Here is a 20,688-nt window from a genome sequence, read left to right on the forward strand (position 1 = left end):
GTTCTGCATTATTTTTGTCATATCTTTTACCATATGTTGTGATCCCTTCTGAATAGTAGTTTACATCTGTTATATATTCTACTCTTTAGGGGGCGGAGCCCCAGTTGATGTAAATGCTGCTCCACTGACTGATTTATACAAGCAGAAGTGGCCCTAGAAGTTGTGTTAATTTTCCTAAAATGTATAAAATGAAACTACTGAATTCAGCTTTTTGTTCTGTCCCCACAATGTTTAAAACATTTAAAAATGTGAAACTTTATTGGTACATTAACTTTGTATACAAAGTATTGGGATAATAAAATAGAATCTACCATAATTCATATACTTCAAAATGTTGCATTGCTGCCTTATATATGTTTGGTAATTTACCTTTTAATCTACAGCTGATCTACAGTTGGAATTGGGTTTAATGTTTATAAGTATTTATTTTCATTATAAATTAACATATAACATTCTTTCGCACTACCGACAATACAGTATCTATTTTCTCTGTCCTGCTATAGGGCCACTCAGATCAAGACCTATTCCTGGGATAATGCACAAGTCATTGTGGTTGGAAACAAGTGTGACATGGAGGATGAAAGAATCATTCCTCTGGAAAAGGGTAAACATCTGGCTGATCAGTTAGGTACGTGGTAAAGCTTCTCTTCTTTTCTCTTTATAATGTGTTCCTTTTTACTTGTATATTAAAAAAAATCTTCCAACAGTAATAATATCAGTGCTACAAAGATGATAATGGTCTAGTGAAATATTATATACTACTCTGCTGAGTACTACAGTGCCATTTTCAGAATTTAAAGTTGCTTTTACACCAGAATTTTATTTTTTTTTTGCAATTTATCAGAGATTATAAATTGTTCTTTAGAGTGGAGCAAAAAAATCGAACAGTTACTGTGATTCAAGAACTCCTTAATGCCAGCTAGCAAGGGGGATACAGGAGTGTCCTGGTTCTGGTATGTACCTTAATGTTCACCAAAGAAGCTAATGTGAGGACTTAAATGAAAGCCAGGGTCACACTGGTCATTAATATCGTAGTGAATTGTATGTACAGCTACTATATAAGGAATTATGTGTTTATACTATATACTGAAAATACATTTTAAAGTCTGTATCAAGGCAGGGTTGACAAAAAGGTTTTCTCTCAGACAACAAATGTTTATTCACCTGTTGAGAGTTGTAAATTAAGCATTGCAAGCTAACACAATGGATACCCATTTACATACAAAGTCAACAGAGATATGTCAAGTCAACAAGGAAGAACACATAGGAAAACAAACAAGGTGGGAGGAGGGGAAATGGTTATACTGTCTCTGAGGACAGACAATGAACTTTGGGGATAGAAATAGAAGGCAAAAATGCTCTCCGCACCCCCAGGAAGTAAACATGCAATGCGTTTAGATTCATGAAAATGGGATCACAACCAGCCTTGGTTGCAGAGGCTTTTTGGGGGATGAGGTAAACTTCTTTAGACAGCTAGTAAGCCTGTTAAGTTCAGTCTCTAGAAAGTGAATTATGATTTTGTTTTATATCTAACCTTTTGTGTCCATTATCCTTACTCGCTATCTCTTGAATCTTTTATAATAATCTTATCTTTGCTTTTGCTGTAACTATATCTAAGTGCTGTGATATTAAGCAAGGTTCAGATCCTGAGCTGAATCATACAAGCTGGTGTGTACACTGTTCCATATGGGGACAGCAGACAGGGTATTTCTGAGTGTTCAGTGGATAAGGGGCTGGACGCTACATGGGGACGCTGCAAAGGGGCTCTGGGACTGGGATGCACCTATTGTTAACCTGCAAGGCAAAATGAGGGCAAGCATGGCCCAGAGGAGAGTGGTTGACTGGCTAACTGGCTAGTGGTGTCAGGAAGCTGTCACCCAGCTAAGCACAAGCAAGTCTCCCTCATGCTGGAGGCAGAGGGTAACAAGATGATTCACAGTCCTGGGTACCCCGAGAACCATCATAGTTACTTACTGGTCTTCTTGCCCATGTATAGAAGTAACATCACCTGATTGCTAGAAGAAAGGGACCCAGTTTCTTCTGGAAGAAGTAGAGATTGGAATAAATATTTTAGAATGAACACCAGAATGTAGGATATGCATCCCAATTTCTCATCTATTTAGCATTGTTTCCTATATCTCTACTTAAGACAAGGAATGTATTATAGAAAGTTTCAGAGTAAATGCTACAAGGCATTATGGTAAAATATACAAGAGGCAGTTACAGGAAGGCTCCAATTCTGCAAAGAGTAATGTGTATGCTTAACTTGAAGCATGTGCGTAGTCCCACTGAATTCAGTGGAACTACTTGCATGATTAAAATTAAGCATGTGTGCAAATCTTTGAAGAATCAGGTCTTATGTGTGATGTTTTAACTACATTACCATAGTCTCATTAGGATTTCTACTGATCTGATAAATCTTGTTAAAATTGACTTCCATTAATGCTGTTTCTCAGAGACCCTTGTAGAAGGGGTTACTGTAAATATTTATTTAGGTTTGCAGGAAAGAGAAGGTTCTTTGGGCACTTACGGGAATTGTCATAAGCCCAGTTTTATTAAAATCTCCTACTGTACTCAATTCTAAAATATGTAATGTTGGATTCTATTATTATTTGGAGGGATAGTACTGTATTGTTAAAAGCAGGGGGCTGGAGCCCAGTTGTATGTCTAGCTCTATCACTGGTTCAATGTGTCACCTTGAGGAAGTCACCAAACCTCAGTTTACGGGTATTATTTATAATTTGCATTGTGGTAGGGCCTAGGAGCCCCAGTCCTGGAGCGGGAGCCCATTGTACTAGGCACTGTACAAACACAGAGCCCTACCTCAAACAGCATACAATAATCACACTACTCATATGCAAAAAACTAAGCATGGATATAATAGCTCCAGGATAAGGGCCTTGGACTGTAAACTCTTTGGGAGAGGGACCGTATATTAAATATGCTTGAACTGTACTCAGAACAATCAAGACTGGAGCCTTCGTGTTCTACCATAATGAAAATAATAGCTGCCTTTTCCTATAATTATAATTACTTTTTAGTAGTAGTCTATTATTAGGGCTTCTGAATTTCACATTGATATAATACCCCCAATACAAAAAGAATGATATTGGTATTTATCCAATAAACACCAGAAAAACTCTGGAAATAGTTACTTGCATCTAAGGGCTTGTCTACACAGGGCTGTGATATGGACTACAAGGATGTGATTTCTAAAGCGCACTATATGTTGCACATGAATTGGTCCATGTAGACCCTGCTGGTGCTCACTAAAGGGTCCCTAGTGCATTTTAATGTAGAGCTATTTGAAACAAAGAGATTATTCATTACAGAATATATTAATAAAATGAATAATATATTTACTATACTTTAACCCATTACAGTTTAATAAAAGAGAGAGCCCTGAAATCCCCTGATTGTGGACATCTACATAAAACTCAAAAATTGCTAAAAATAAACACTGAGAAACAGAAGCCCTATTAAGTATGGTACTAATGAAACAAACAAACGCATGTTTAGTTTGCAAAAGATGTAATGGGTCCTTTTCTCACACACAAGCACCCAGTATGCCCCTGAAAATATAAACATTTGCAAAACAGATACCTAACTTGCATTCACAACTGCATGTTTTACATAGTTTGCATGGGTGCGTGCATATTTTTCAAGAGAAATTTAACTTTCAGTGATTGAAAATTTGGACCTTAATGCCTAAGCATATTACAACCAAATGTGAAGTTCTGTTTGAGCTACTATCCCATCTTCTATTTTTTTTCCTAAGATGTTCATCTGTTCGTTTTCATTACCAAAAAATTCCTTATATCTTGAATCTAAATCCTTATGTCTGAGATATTTCAAAGGGTGTCTTGTCTGCATGCATACATACACACTGCATGTTGTCTCCATAACAACTGATTACATCAGTACAAAACTACTTTAATGAAGAATCCACACTTGCACCTCTTGACCTATCCCTGACCTTGTCAAAGGCATCAAGAAGAAATATATCCCCACTGGTAGAAGAAAGCAAAAGCTAATTATGTTTCTGGAAGCTCCTGGCACTTCCACTCTGCTCAAGCCTCATAATGTATGAAACATTGTCTATTTTAAACTATTTCAGATTTTATCAGGCAGCTTTTCTAAGTGATGACGTGGCATTATGTCCAATGTTATCTGAAATTACTTTGTGAGGGGAAAAAAGTTTGATTAATTGGTTATTGCCTGCTTAAACTGTTAGCTTTCATATTAATGCTTTCATGTAAAGGTTATGCCTATGCATGTTTCTCTAACCATTTATAGGAGCAATAAAATAATCTGAGATGATGTACTTGGTCAATGTCTGCTTGAGGTGAGGAGTCTGCATTGATTAACTTAATCAAGTTATCAATTGGAGGCTCATCTTGCATCCTTGGCACTACTTTTGACTTCAGCCATGAACAGGAATTTTTATATTTAATATTTTAGGACAATAATTATTGATCCTACAATAGGAATGTATTAAGGTTATAAACTTTCATGCATCAAGACATGCCTGAAGTTAGGCCAAAAATTCCCTTGTGGGTGAGTTATGCCATAGGTGGTTCCTTGAACCTTCCTCTGTATGCATCCATTCCTGACCACTGTCAAAAACTGAATACTGCTCCACATGTAATGGATCTGGTCCATTACAGCAGTGCCTATTTAGTAATAAGCAGAATTTCCATTAATATTTTCCCTCAACATCTGTGACGAAAACATTTGAATTGGTCTGGATGAAATATATCAAACTGCAGACTCCTGGGCTAATTTCAACCCCAAACCGGGTGTGTATAATATGTATATGCATATTCCCCCATCATAGAAGTACCAAATGTTATTGTTATGCTTATAAGAAGCACTCGGGATCTTATTCAGGGGAAAGGCAAAATGCTGCGTTTACTGAAGATACAACAATTAGCATATGCATTCAATTACACACACACTCTCCTCTCCCTCCCTCCTGCCAGAGTCCGGATCAATCTAGCGGCCAGCTAGGTTGATCACGGGTAAGTAGGAGCTGGATTCTGTCAGTCGTGACACGATGCTCCGGAGATGTCTTTGCAGGACGAACCCAAAGTTTCATGGCAAGGCCCCCTGTTTATATAGTGATTTTCCTTCATTGGGACCAATGAGTTTTGCACCGTCATGCTGTAATCAATTGTTGTTTGACGAATGCTTGTTTTCTTTAATTGTCCTTCTCATTCTTTATCTTGTTCTTTCATTAAGTCTCCCAGGGAGTTACCCCATGCTGGTTTTGATCACAGCTATCTTGTCCCCATTGATAGGTGCCTGTCTCATCTTTAGAGTTGTCAGCCTGCCCTCCTCTGACATCTCAATGGGGGCGTGTTGCAATTGTCTGGTGCCCTTACGTCTGTCCTTGGTTCTCCCTAGAACATCCAGTTCAGTGATGCCTTCACACTTATCTCTTAACACACACATTCCTCATTCACACACAACACAGAATTGATTTACACGGAGCATTTGAACAGGAACTGCATTCTTTTACTTATTTAAAATATTAAACCTACAACAAAGTGGTGACCCTAAAAGATCTGTTACTGCCTTGAAATCAGCTCAGATACAGATTCTGGCTGATGCATCTTTACCATGGCCCATTAGGCCATTCCTTTCTGCTTTCAGAAAGATTGGCTGGCAGGATATGGTCAAATCATACACCAATACATTTAATACATGCTACATTATTATTCTTTATCCTTCATTTTAAATTATACAAAATACAAACATAAAATCCTCCTACTACACTATGAGGATTCTAGGCTGCAGGACAGTCCATGAAGATGGCTTAAAATTACCTTTGTCCCCTTTGTCTTCCGTGTTCTGTGCCTTTCAGGAATCAGCCCCCCAGTGACTATAAGTTAAACAAGCCGAGGTATTCTCAATGGCAGAGGTTTATTTATCTGGAGTATCTTGTTTTTTGTTGATAGGTTATTATATTACTGTCACTAAGAACCAATTTTAAAAGTTGACCTCTTCAAATTGTCTAACGCAGGAGTTCTCAAACTGGAGGGTTGGGGCCCATCAGGGGTTCACGAGGTTATTACATAGGGCGGTTGGAAGCTGTCAGCCTCCACCCCAAACCTTGCTTTGCCTCCAGCATTTATAATGGTATTAAATATGTTTAAAAGTGTTTTTAATTTATAAGGGGGATCGCACACAGAGGCTTGCTATGTGAAAGGGGTCACCAGTACACAAATTTGAGAACTACCAGTCTAATGATTCAAGTTGCATAGTTACAGCTAATGGCTTAGTGTAGGTATTGGCATTGCTAGTTATTTTATTCTGTTAAAATTGAGGAACCTTTTCAAAAAATGATTCTGAAGTGATAAAAGTGTTTAGAAACTTGCTTGTTATTTTACAGATTGAAACAATAAGACTTGTAGTCACAAAATGAAGGCAAACTAGTCAGTTAAATGGGCTTTTCTTTTCCTTGGTTTAGTAATGGGACATGAGAGCTGATGTGCTACAAAAGTTCATGACACAAATTGCCATGGATTGTAATTTATTGCAAAGCAGATTATTTATATGGTAGTTTGACTTCTTGCTGTAGGCAATATAATAGCAGGAAGAACAGAAGTAACAACATAATTCTTGTAAATAACGATTAGTCTCCTAGACTTCTGGGAATGGGAAGATAAAGAATTGTATGAGATGACAGTGTGGGTTCAGTGCATTGATATTCTGCTCATGGCTGAGGCACTGGGCTGAAGTCTCATGCAAGAATTCAAATTTGTAGTTAAGGAGGGCTAAGCTCCTCGATTTGTTCTGAGTGGACAGGAAGGTTGACCTGAGTGGTGTCATGGCTGACTGCTTCATGGGTGCAGGATGCCAACGGCATGCTAGAGAAAAAAAAAAAGCAACCCTGGAATCATCAGTAACATTAAATAATTCCAACCTTCCTGTTCTCTGATCAGAAGGGAGCAGTGCTTTAAGGGCCTACTCATCAGCACTGCTTAGAATGCTCCTTGCCATGGTAGTATTAAGGGTGGCCTTGCCCCTTAGACTCACTCAGCTGAGCCAGGACAGCTTCAATCTGCTTGGATGTCCTGTATTTCTGAAGTATTTCTTGGCTATCAAATGAATACAAAACAAGTTGCTGGTGTTTTAAACAGATCATTACACTTACTTCAAGCATTCTTTATATAATCAGACTTATTGATTTTTTTTTTAAATTTATTTTTTGCTTCCTTCACAGGTTTTGATTATTTTGACGCCAGTGCCAAAGAGAACATCAATGTGAGACAGGTCTTTGAGCGCCTAGTGGATATAATCTGTGAAAAGATGTCAGAAAGTATAGAGTCTGACCCATCCAGAGGCAGTTCTGGGAAGAACATGCGACTCACAGACAACCCACCCTCTTTGCAGCAGAACTGTTCCTGCTAGTTTAATCTCTGTGAAATCTCTCTCTTCCCTTCCCTGAACACACTCTATCTTTTCACATGTGATACTGTATTACCATATCATCTAAAGGCTGAAGTTTCTGTTATAGTGGAAATGGATGTGGCTGTTAAATGTCCTGGAAAGTTTAATGTTAAATACATTTAATACACCTAAATGGGGGAGGGATAGCTCAGTGGTTTGAGCATTGGCCTGCTAAACCCAGGGTTGTGAGTTCAATCCTTGAGGGGGCCATTTAGGGATCTGAGGAAAAAAAATTGGGGATTGGTCCTGCTTTGAGCAGGGGGTTGGACTAGATGATCTCCTGAGGTCCCTTCCAACTCAGAGATTCTATCTCTCCTTCCTATGAATTTTTAATATTGTAAAACAAACAAAAAACCTAAATATATATTGTAAGTGCACCTAGTGTTAATGGGTGAATTACACTGAAGTGTAAGAATTTTGTAATACTATAAATATATGTTTAGATTATTCCCACAGAAAATGTTGCTTTGTTGTTATAGGCCCTTTTGCTGGGGAGAGAGCTCTATACCAATATGCAGCTCAACCACTGATAAAGAGCACCGAACATAAAAAAAATCACAAAGGAAAAGATTTTAAAAACAGAAAAGAAGAAACCCAGACTCCCCTCACAAAACAGGAAAGTAAATCCTGTCTTTACATCCCAAAAACCCAGAATATCTCAAGACTTTGGGTAGGAGATGGCCATGCTCTTTGTTGTAAAACTCTGCTGTTTTGTTTGATGCAGCGGGACTGGGTAGCAAGACGGATCCATTTCTATTTGATACACTGGGGCCACCAAGAAAATCAAGAGAGTGGGAGTTGAATTTTGTGTCATGCCTCTTCAGAGGTTTAGCATAAGAATCAGAGCCGAAGCAGAAAGCACTTCCCTAATTCTGGGCTCATGCAGGGCCAAGTGTAGCACATTTAACCTTTCAGAGTAGCAGCCGTGTTAGTCTGTATTCGCAAAAAGAAAAGGAGTACTTGTGGCACCTTAGAGACTAACAAATTTATTAGAGCATAAGCTTTCGTGAGCTACAGCTCACTTCATCGGATGCATTTGGTGGAAAAAACAGAGGGGAGATTTATATACACACACACAGAGAACATGAAACAATGGGTTTATCATACACACTGTAAGGAGAGTGATCACTTTGATCACTCTCCTTACAGTGTGTATGATAAACCCATTGTTTCATGTTCTCTGTGTGTGTATATCAATCTCCCCTCTGTTTTTTCCACCAAATGCATCCGATGAAGTGAGCTGTAGCTCACGAAAGCTTATGCTCTAATAAATTTGTTAGTCTCTAAGGTGCCACAAGTACTCCTTTTCTTTTTACATTTAATCTTGAATGCCAATATCTCAGACCACATTATTGGTAGCCAACATGTGAGTGTTTGTAACCAGTTTGTCTTGTTGCTCTTAAACTAAGTGATCTACTAGAACAGCTGCTATATCTACTTTTATTTATTATTTATATTGCCATAGCACCTAGAAGCCCCAGTCATGGACCACAACCTCATTGTGCTTGTACAAAGCTGTACAGATACAGAACAAAAAGGAGGTTCCTGCCCCAAAGAGCTTACAAGCTAAGTAGTGAAATCTACCTGCAAGAAGTCCTGAGCTTGTAGTCAAGATTAATTCCCATGATATATTTGTGGGGGCTTTGGTTATTAAAGGGAAAGAATAACTAATTTTGTTTTATTATCAGAATAATTACTTTTCTTCAGCATGATAATTAAATGAATTAAATATAGATTTATAAGGAAACCTCAAAGGGACAAATAGTACAGTGCTTTATATAATACAACCAACCCTCCAGCAAGGAAACCTGGGGAAGGATAACCCATGCACGCAAAACTAGAGTTTAAGCCCAAGGCAAATCTCACAGAGCTTCTGACATACCTACCCCTCGTGAGGAGGTGCTTGAATTCCGGCTTAAAAGAAAGAGGGCATGACACTCTTAGAAGTCAGAAGAAAACTGTGCAAAGTCCAGTTTATCCCAAAAAATGATCATTCCTTTTGCATGGCTTTCAAAGTCCTCTATCAAAATGGATTCATTTGGAGTCATGCTGCTATTGGATCCCACTTTCATGCCTGTACAATCCTTCCCTGTACCCTTTGAGTTGCTTCATGCACTGGAAGGAGTTACTGCAGCCAGCAATATCTAATGCATTGATTTCCATTGGAAATCAGCATGGTAGTTTTTGGTTTGGGACCATCTCCAATTTTTCCTAGCAAGAGCTTCTAACTAAGACTTCTAGAGACACTTTCTTAAAACTTAAATATATGTTTTCTAGGTAATTAAAGGCCCAATCCTGCTCCCACTGAAGTCAGTAGGAGTTTGGTTGCAATGGGAACAGGAACCAGCACTCTTGTGACTATTAACATTATCAGAATGGTTCTAATTCTACAGTGGTTGATTAGATAATGTTAGAAACATGGAGGAGAAACACCAAAGGCTGACATATGCACATATATGGGTTTATGGAATGACAAGTCTATTTAACCATCAGACACATATATAAGAACATCCATACTCGGTCAGACCAATGGTCCATCTAGCCCAGTATTCTGTCTTCTGACAGTGGCCAATGCCAGGTGCTTCAGAGGGAATTAACAGAATAGGTCATCAAGTGATCCATCCCGTGTCACCCATTCCCAGCTTCTGGCAAACAGAGGCTAAGGACACTTCAGAGTATGGTTTTGCATCCCTGCCCATCTTGGCTAACAGCCATTGATGGACCTATCTTCCATGAACTTACCTAGGTTTTATTTAAACCCTGTTAGAGTCTTGGCCTTCACAACATCCTCTGGCAAAGAGTTCCACAGATTGACTGCGTGCTGTGTGAAAAAATACTTCCGTTTGTTTTAAACCAGCTGCCTATTTATTTCATCTGGTGACCCCCTAGTTCTTGTATAATGAGGGGGAGTAAATAATACTTCCTTATTTATTTTTGCCACACCATTCATAATTTTATAGACCTCTATCAAATTCCCAATTAGTCGTCTCTTTTCCAAGCTGAAAAGTCCCAGTCTTATTAACCTTTCCTCATATGGAAGCTGTTCTCTACCCCTAATCATTTTTGTTGCCCTTTCCTGTACCTTTTCCAATTCCAATATATCTTTTTTGAGATGAGGTGACCAGATCTGCAAACAACAGCATGCATACAGCTCAGCTAAAATGATCAACATGGATCTTAAAAGCTAAGATGTTCCTCCTATTAACCTTGATCAGCCTAGCTGTTCTGCCTTGCAAAGGAGAACTTCTCCTTTCAACTTGGTCAGCTGACAGAACAAACTCTGTGGAGGGATAGATATCAAGTTGTATGCAACCCTAAAATTAAATGGAAAAATCCACCAGAAGAAGGGCCTGTAATGTGTATAACACCACAGTTACAATCCCCAGCCTGGTTAATGTGTTACATGTATTTCTTGTTTTCACATTGTTCTTGACTTTTTAAAAAAATTGTGCTAGAAGGCTGCACTTAGGATGACATTATTTCTTCTAGTTTCAGACTTAAATACAAAGTAAAAAAACTTCAGAGAAGAAGGAATTCATAAAAATAATGAAGGCATAAAAATGGCGACAGTGAACAACAGATGACTGAGATCCTGAAAAACTGAAATATCAACATCCCATGGTCTGCTTCTTTCTGGGATGCAATTTTTACTGTTTAGATATAGCATGCCTTTAAACATCCAACATTTCTGAGACTAAGGCTATTGTATACAAAATATCTATATGAGTACAATTCTGTGTGGATATATATATATAGTAGCCAGATTTGTAGCGTGTATATATACACAAACATGTGGGAGGCTACTTTCACAGATCTCTCAAACTTTCTAGGCCACATGTCTATTTGCTCATATAATTATTTATCATAGGATCATAGGACTTGAAGGGACAATGAAAGGTCGTCTAGTCCAGGCCCCTGCACTCATGGCAGGACTGTGTGCATAACTAAGTGTTATGCACACAGACTCAAATGTGAGAGTACAAATGGCATTTGTACATACAAATCAGTGATGTCAAATTAGCCTATTTTTTTTGCACACAAAATTGCAAATTTAGGCCGGAGTTGTGCAAGTTATTCTGTGCAAGTGAGCACGGCATCTGTGTGAGACCCCACTGAAATTGGTGGGGTGCCATGCAGGGATCTGTCCACTGCACTATAACTAGCAGGATTAGGGCCTCAGGCTGCCTTTGAAAATGTGTCCTTCTGTCATACCTCAAATGCTTTTAATACAAAGGTTAGTAATTTTCTGGCATGGAAAACCAACTAGACTTAATGTAGCTTCTATATCTATTGTGCTAGTGAATCAAAGCTATAGTGTGTGTTTGGATACTGTTAATTCTTGCTCTCAAAAGTTGTCTCTCTAAAATAAATGCTCTCTTTTGTGGGGTATTTCTAATCAGGTGGTGAACATGCAATTTGTGCAGCGCTAGGAGTGTACATATTGTATCTATATTTATGAAGCTGACAAAATAAAAAGACATTATTTAGTCTCTGAACATGGCCAGAGATTGCTTGAGTGCGAGCTACATTACTTATCTCAACAAATATTAAGGATGGAGTCATCTATGGGGGAAGAAGAGGTCTTTTTCTGAATCTTTTGGAATTAAACTGAGCTGCTTATGCCTTTTCTGCCAGATAGTGTTCCTTGGGCCGCAGTTATCATTAGGAACCACTGTGGGGAAGGAGTTGCTGTACGCTGAATGCTAAAGCAAGCATTAGCAGGGTAGCAGGTATAACATTTCAGTGGTGATAGGCAGGTTTTAGGATAACTTATTTAACTAGTAACAAAAAATAACTTGATGGAAAGGGTTCAGAGCTGAGGGTGGTGGTTCTCAGCTGTGAAATTAAAGGAAGAAGAGGGTCTCTCATACTGAGGAGGGCTGGGGTGGGGGGACAGGAGATGCATTTCTGAACTGGTGAGGGTTGGACTGGAAGGAGATGAGGAAATTTGAGGGGTTCTGAGGTGAGACAGGGAATAGGCTGAATGCAGGGAAGAATGGAATCAACTGGTGACTGAAGATGTGGGTGACCTGGTGGTGTGTGTGGTGGGGTTGGTGGGAGATGGGAGGGGAAAGCTAGATAGCAGGGAGAGAGGCTAGTAGAGCACAGTGACAGATTTAGAGGGGAAAATACTGTCTTCTCCCATCCTACCCTTTGCAGTGAAGTGTCATTTTCCTGGAAAAGATTGGGAGGCAGAGGGAAGAGATGCCTCTTTCTTTCCTGTTTGCCCACCAACTTTCTTTATCCTCCTCCTCCTAGTAGGGTCCTCATTTTTCCACTTTGGAATTATGACCCACCTGAATGGGAGGAGGCAGCTTGTGACATTCAGCCTCCTCAGTTAATCTGGGCACCAGCCACCACTGTAGCGTGTCATGCTGAGACCTACTTTCCAGTAAAGGTCAGTACAATTGTTGCTGTTGGCAGCTATTCATTGGCCAGTATGAAGGCACCTGATGATCTCACACCAGCATTCACTGGACAAGTGTCCACCTCCTCAGTTGCCCAAGGTGGCAGTATTGAAAGAAAGAGAGGCCATGAATTGCATCGGCACAGAGGTTGAATCACCCTCTCTCCCCATAGTAGGTTATATCTCTTTAGCATCCCCTTGGCGAGAGGAGGGGCACTGCTCTTGTCAAAGAGTCTAGGGCATGACCTTCTGGCTGTGCTGTTCAGGGCCTCTACCCCATAGGCGCCAACTCCGTGAGTGCTGCAAGGCTGGAGCACCCACCACAAAAAATTAGCGGGTGCTTAGCACCCACTGGCAACCAGCTGCCCCCCAGCCCCCAGCACCTCCTGCCCAACAGCAGCCCTGCTGATCAGTTCCTCCCGCTCCCTCCCAGCGCCTCCCGCCTGCTGCCATCAGCTGTTCCACGGCATGCAGGAGGTGCTGGGAGGGGGGAGAAGAGTGGGGACGGGGTGCACTCAGGGGAGGGAAGAGGCAGGGTAGGGGTGGAGCAGAGGCAGGAAGGGGTAGAGGTGGAGTAGGGGCAGGACCTGAGGCTGGCAAACAAAAAAGCCAGCACCTATGCTCTGCCCCATTACAGGAGGGTTAAAGTAGTCCAAACAAAAAGTCAATATTCTTTCATCACCTACAAAAAGCAAGAGTTCTAGGTTTTTGGGAAGCCAGAAAGAGAGAGAGAGAGAGAGAGAGAGAGAGAAAGTACCACCCTGCTTCCAAGGCTCTCAAGCCATTTCCCCGGTCAGCAGCCCATGCTTCCAGGGGCAGGGGAGCTCTGAATTGCAGTCCCTGCACATAGCAGGGATCCTCGCTTTTAAGGACATGCTCTTGTTCATGCCTGACTAGCCTTAGTGCAAACTAGTAGATCCCTAGAAGTAGATACCAAGTTTAGGGATGAGGGAGTGTGATCTTTTTCCAGACCAACTCTACTGAAAACTGAGGAGGAAGGAGAATTACCTCAAGGTGCTCAATAGATTTGGTAGTTATGGAATACTTGCCGCACTGAATGCAGATTCCTAAATGAAAAGCTGTATATCCCATGGAGAGAATGAGCTCCAGGTAACATGTGCTTTGGGGTCCATCTGGTGGCTGAATAAGGCAGAAAAATATTGTGTTGAAAAACTTCTGAAAGGTGACACTTTCTCTGTTTCTCCCCTGCCCCCAAACATCCCACGGAAGGATCCCCCTCGTTTGTGTAATCCTCTGACCTCTTAGTTTTGCTCCCCGACCTTTTTTGCTCATCGCTGTGGATTTTATAAAGTCTGCATGGACCTGTGCAGCTGGGGCAACTTCCTCTGAAAATAGTAACTGACTGGAGAATAAAAGCAATGAGGAGTCCTTGTGGCACCTTAGAGACTAACAAATTAATTTGGGCATAAGCTTTTGTGGGCTAGAACCCACTTCATCAGATGCATGGAATGGAAAATACAGGAGCAGGTATAAATATACAGCACATGAAAAGTGGGAGTTGCCTTACCAAGTGGGTGGGAAATCAGTGCTAATGAGGTCAATTCAATCAGGGTCGACGTGGCCTATTCCCAATGTTTCAGAACAATCCTTTCAAAAAATGTAAAAGAAATACCCCACCAAAACAAGAGAAAAAAATATTGCAGGACGATCTGCCCTGAGTGAGACCAATAGAACACACACACACATCAGGGACATATAAACAGTGTGTGATGACCATCTGGAGAGTAAACTCTTCAGGGAAAAAATGTTGGATAAAATGTTCAAAAGCAGCTGAGTGACTAGGAGCCTAAGTTTAAGTCCCACTGACTTTCAATGAGTTTTTGGCTCCTGAGTCACTTCTGAAAATAATACTGATCTGGAAAGCACCTAACACTCTTTTGGCTGTACATAAATAAAAGCATAGTAAAATTACCCTTGAATATAGATTTAGATTACTCCACTGTTGCATTTGGTTCCTTGAAGATTTCTTATCTTGCTACTATATTACGATTTTAATTCTTTCACAGAACTGGCATTACTACGCGTTGAGAGCTCTGAAGGCTTATGTGCCAAAAACCTTAACAAAAAACCTGCTTCCAGTTTCTGCACTCCTCACTGAGGATGTGCAGCAGGTTAGGTGGCTCAAGGAAACTTGTCCTTCCACTTGCATTGCCCATGCAAAGGACAGCCACAAATTGCAGAGTCTGCTCCCAAATATGCATATCGGATAGAATGTTCCTCAGCTCACATTCGACGTACTATTGCAATAATCTTTGTACAAAGTATGTCTTGTGAGGTATCATTTGAAAACTCAGTTTATTGGTCACTGTTGTCCTGGTAAATTATATGTGGCAACACTGTATTTGAATTTATAATGTTTCCCTGTATGATGATATTAACACATGTTCACCAATAACTCTACCCAAGGAGAAGTTGGCAAACAGGTCTATCCTAAACAAAGGAGTGTGTGCTCTGCTTCATGTGCGTTTAAACAGTAAAAAGAGTCATCATGGAGGAAGGGGAGGCAAAGGAAGCTCAGACAGGTGAGAAGAAGCAGCAGGAAACATCCTTCCACATACTTTTTTGTCTCCTGCTACACAGCTGGAAATGTTTCAGTGGAACTGAATCTGTAAAAAGAAGGGACAAATACCCTAAGACACCCCCTCTCACCCTGTCCAAATGGAGCACCATTTGGGCTGGTAAGTTGTATGCATATTATTTCTATTAAAGAAATAAACAGACTTTATATAAACTTGTATTTTCCAAGAAAAAGCTGGACAGCATACTACAAACATTTCTGGGAGAAAATCTAAGACTGGGAGTGTGTTGGGGTCACCCTGCAGTATAACTAAGGCTGATAAGAGCAAAAGTGTGGCTGGCTGCAGCACACACATGCAGACACAGCTTGGAGTAACTTGCATGCTGGATGCTATTTGTGAGGAGTCCAAGCTAGAGGATACAGCAGCAGAGCACTGTAAAGAGCACCCTGAGACAGAGGGCAGGGATGACACAGATAGTCTGAATTGAACCCTGGTATCTCATAGCATATCATCCCAAACAGGATAGGAAGTGGGGGGGGCATGCCTCCTTCCCTTACTGACAGGATGTGCAGCCTGAACACCTGCCATGCACACCGGTGCATTAGAAACCTGTGAAGACACAATTCCGCCTATAATACCCAGGGGATCTCCCTATGGTTCTTGTGCCACACCTAAGATCCCTATTCCAATTCCCTTGTGACATGCCTCTAATTCCAACTTCAATTCACTGATCCCACTGAGAAACTTACTCTGATTCACTGATGCCTTCTATATTGATTCATGGGCTCCACATGTGGCCATGAAACAAACAAACAAACCTAACGCACCCAATTGCAGAAACAGAACCAAGCCCACAAACAAGCATTTTATGACAGACGCAGTAGAAAGGGAACACATGCATTGACACCGAACTGGCCTGGCCTTCAGGATAAATGCTGCAGGGAACTTCAGACTGACCTGCAAGGGAAAAGCCATGCTGGCCTCCTACCCCACACAGGAACAACCAGAGCTACATGATGCTCTGTTCCCCCTCCTCCTCCCCAGCTCTGTTACAGGGAAGTAAAAACTGGGACCCCTCCCCCCCAGGGTTGCCTGGTGTCCGGTTTTTGACCAGAACACCTGGTTAAAAAGAGACCCTGGTGGCTCCAGTTAGTACTGCTGACCGGGCCATAAAAGTCTGTTTGCAGCGCAGACAGGCTATCTGATGCCGCGTGGCTCCCAGAAGTTCCAAGGCGCAGGGGTGGCCCCCCCCCACCCTGAGTGCTGGCAACTCTAGACCTCCTCCCTTTAAACTAACCAGGACCTGGGGGGCAGGGTCTGCCGCATCCATGTGCTCTGTGCTGCCTCTAGCCCCACCCACAAGCCAGGGCTAGCCATTAACGAGGCGTTGGCAGGATCGTGCTGTGAGGATCCCCATGTGAGTCCAGGAGGGGCAGGGAGCTCTTCCCAGACACTTCACTTTAATACTCCCAAAAAGAACAGGAGTACTTGTGGCACGTTAGAGACTAACAAATTTATTTGAGCATAAGCTTTCGTGGGCTACAGCTCACTTCATCGGATGCATAGAATGGAACATATAGTAAGAAGATATATACACACACACACACACACACACACACAGACAAAGAAGGTGGAAGTTGCCATACCAACTGTATGAGCTATTATCAGCAGGAGAAAAAAAAACTTTTGTAGTGATAATCAAGATGGCTTGTTTAGACAGTTGACAAGAAGGTGTGAGGATACTTAACATAGGGAAGTAGATTCAATAGGTATAATGACCCAGCCACTGTATCAGTATCCCCGATAATGTCACGGCAAACCTGATGACTGACCTTTGTAACTTTGTTCTCACCCACAACTATTTCACATTTAGGGACAACATATACCTTCAAGTCTGCAGCACTGCTATGGGTACGCGCATGGCCCCTCAGTATGCTAACATCTTTATGGATGACTTAGAACAACGCTTCCTTAGCTCTTGTCCCCTATCGCCCCTACTCAACTTGTGCTACATTGATAACATCTTCATCATCTGGACCCATAGAAGGGAAGCCCTTGAGGAATTCCACCATGATTTCAACAATTTCCATCCCATCATCAACCTCAGCCTGGACCAATCCACACAAGCGGTCCATTTCCTGGACACTACTGTGCTAGTAAGTGATGGTCACATAAACACCACCCTATACCGGAAACCTACTAACAGCTATACTTACCTACATGCTTCCAGCTTCCATCCAGGACACACCACACGATCCATTGTCTACAGCCAAGCTCTAAGATACAACGACATTTGCTCCAATCCAAAGACAGAGACACACACCTACAAGATCTCTATCAAGCATTCTTAAAACTACAATACCCACTTGCTGAAGTGAAAACACAGATTGACAGAGCCAGAAGAGTACCCAGAAGTCACCTATTACAGGACAGGCCCAACAAAGAAAATAACAGAATGCCACTAGCTGTCATCTTCAGCCCCCAACTAAAACCTCTCCAGTGCATCGTCAAAGACCTACAACCTATCCTGAAAAATGATCCTTCACTCTCACAGATCTTGGGAGACAGATCAGTCCTCGCTTACAGATAGCCCCCCACCTGAAGCAAATACTCTCCAGCAACCACACACCACACAACAAAACACTAACCCAGGAAACTATCCTTGCATATTTATTCAAGTGACACAATCATAGGACCTAATCACATTAGCCATGCTCGTTCACCTGCACATCTACCAATGTGATATATGCCTTCATGTGCCAGAAATGATCCTCTGCCATGTACATTGGCCAAACTGGACAGTCTCTACGCAAAAGAATAAATGGACACAAATCTGACATCAGGAATCATAACGTTCAAAAACCAGTAGGAGAACACTTCAACCTCTCTGGCCACTCAGTAAAAGGTTTAAGGGTGGCAATTTTGCAACAGAAAAGCTTCAAAAACAGACTCCAATGAGAAACTGCTGAACTTGAATTAATATGCAAACTAGATACCATTAACTTGGGTTTGAATAGAGACTGGGAGTGGCTGGGTCATTACACATATTGAATCTATTTCCCTACGTTAAGTATCCTCACACCTTCTTGTCAACTGTCTAAATAGGCCATCTTGATTATCACTACAAAAGATTTTTTTCTTCTGCTGATAATATCTCATCTTAATTAATTAGCCTCTTAAAGTTGGTATGGCAACTCCCACCTTCTCTACATGTATATATTTACATATATCTTCTTACTATATGTTCCATTCTATGCATCCGATGAAGTGGGCTGTAGCCCAGAAAAGCTTATGCTCAAATAAATGTGTTCCTCTCTAAGGTGCCACAAGGACTCCTGCTCTTTTTGCAGATACAGACTAACCCAGCTGCTACTCTGAAACCTTTAATACTCCCACTCTCCCATCTCTCACTTTTGCCTGGATGGGATCTTCCTCGCCAGCTGATTGGTCCAGCTAGAAGTGATCAACATGTCAGAGAACCAATGGGAAGAGAAACACCGTCTCCAGACCGACTGTTGGCAAAAAGAAAAGGAGTTCTTGTGGCACCTTAGAGACTAACAAATTTATTAGAGCATAAGCTTTCGTGAGCTGCAGCTCACTTCATCGGATGCATTTGGTGGAAAAAACAGAGGGGAGATTTATATACACACACAGAGAACATGAAACAATGGGTTTATCATACACACTGTAAGGAGAGTGATCACTTAAGATAAGCCATCACCAGCAGCAGAGGGGGGAAAGGAGGAAAACCTTTCATGGTGACAAGCAAGGTAGGCTAATTCCAGCAGTTAACAAGAATATCTGAGGAACAGTGGGGGGTGGGGTGGGGTAGAGAAATAACATGGGGAAATAGTTTTACTTTGTGTAATGACTCATCCATTCCCAGTCTCTATTCAAGCCTAAATTAATTGTATCCAGTTTGCAAATTAATTCCAATTCAGCAGTCTCTCATTGGAGTCTGGTTTTGAAGCTTTTTTGTTGAAGGATAGCCACTCTTAGGTCTGTGATCGAGTGACCAGAGAGATTGAAGTGTTCTCCAACTGGTTTTTGAATGTTATAAATTCTTGACGTCTGATTTGTGTCCATTTATTCTTTTACGTAGAGACTGTCCAGTTTGGCTAATGTACATGGCAGAGGGGCATTGCTGGCACATGATGGCATATATCACATTGGTAGATGCGCAGGTGAAGGAGCCTCTGATAGTGTGGCTGATGTGATTAGGCCCTATGATGGTATCCCCTGAATAGATATGTGGACAGAGTTGGCAACGGGCTTTGTTGCAAGGATAGGTTCCTGGGTTAGTGGTTCTGTTGTGTGGTGTGTGGTTGCTGGTGAGTATTTGCTTCAGATTGGGGGGCTGTCTGTAAGCAAGGACTGGCCTGTCTCCCAAGATCTGTGAGAGTGATGGGTCGTCCTTCAGGATAGGTTGTAGATCCTTGATGATGCATTGGAGAGGTTTTAGTTGGGAGCTGAAGGTGATGGCTAGTGGCGTTCTGTTGTTTTCTTTGTTGGGCCTGTCCTGGAGTAGGTGACTTGTGGGTACTCTTCTGGCTCTGTCAATCTGTTTCTTCACTTCAGCAAGTGGGTATTGTAGTTGTAGGAATGCATGATAGAGATCTTGTAGGTGTTTGTCTCTGTCTGGAGCAAATGCGATTATATCGTAGCGCTTGGCTGTAGACAATGGATCGAGTGGTATGATCTGGATGAAAGCTAGAGGCATGTAGGTAGGAATAGCGGTCAGTAGGTTTCCGATATAGGGTGGTGTTTATGTGACCATCGCTTATGACCACCGTAGTGTCCAGGAAATGGATCTCTTGTGTGGACTGGTCCAGGCTGAGGTTGATGGTGGGATGGAAATTGTTCCTACCTACATGCCTCTAGCTTTCATAAATGTGTTAGTCTCTAAGGTGCCACAAGTCCTCCTTTTCTTTTTGCGAATACCGACTAACACGGCTGCTCCTCTGAGCCCGGCTGTTGGAAGCGTCCAACGCCCGAGCGGGGAGATTAGTCAGACCGAGCCCTGAAAGGAGGGGATGGGGAGAATCCGCGCTAACTTCCGCAGGGAGCCTGACACTCCGCTCTTGCCTGCTCCCTTTTTCGCCGCCGGCTGCATTCCGCGCTTTTCCCCTTGCCGCATCACTACGGTTTCTCTGTCCCTACGCCACAGGCGTCTTTTCTGCCAATCAGAGGCGAGCTGGCCTGGCTGGGGCTACGATTGGGTCGTCCTGACCATGTGATCTGGACGTCGGGTGCTGATTGGCTGGAAGGGGGAGGCCTACGTGAGAA

At 41.8% G+C, this 20,688-nt stretch overlaps 1 protein-coding gene across 4 annotated transcripts in view; it reads left to right on the forward strand.

Moving 5' to 3' along the window:
- RAB3B (RAB3B, member RAS oncogene family) overlaps nt 1–7,587 on the forward strand; it is a 126,456-nt gene extending 118,869 nt beyond the window's left edge. For all 4 annotated transcript variants that reach the window (XM_038414969.2, XM_043490853.1, XM_038414970.2 and 1 more), the window contains 2 exons: nt 504–628; nt 7,229–7,587. In XM_038414969.2, the coding sequence (XP_038270897.1) occupies nt 504–628; nt 7,229–7,416 (313 nt within the window). In that variant the 3' untranslated portion in view covers nt 7,417–7,587. The remainder of the gene's footprint in view (nt 1–503; nt 629–7,228) is intronic.
- The last annotated feature ends 13,101 nt before the right edge of the window (nt 7,588–20,688 follow it).

The sequence above is a fragment of the Dermochelys coriacea genome, chromosome 8, assembly GCF_009764565.3.
Source record: "Dermochelys coriacea isolate rDerCor1 chromosome 8, rDerCor1.pri.v4, whole genome shotgun sequence".
NCBI lineage: Eukaryota > Metazoa > Chordata > Testudines > Dermochelyidae > Dermochelys > Dermochelys coriacea.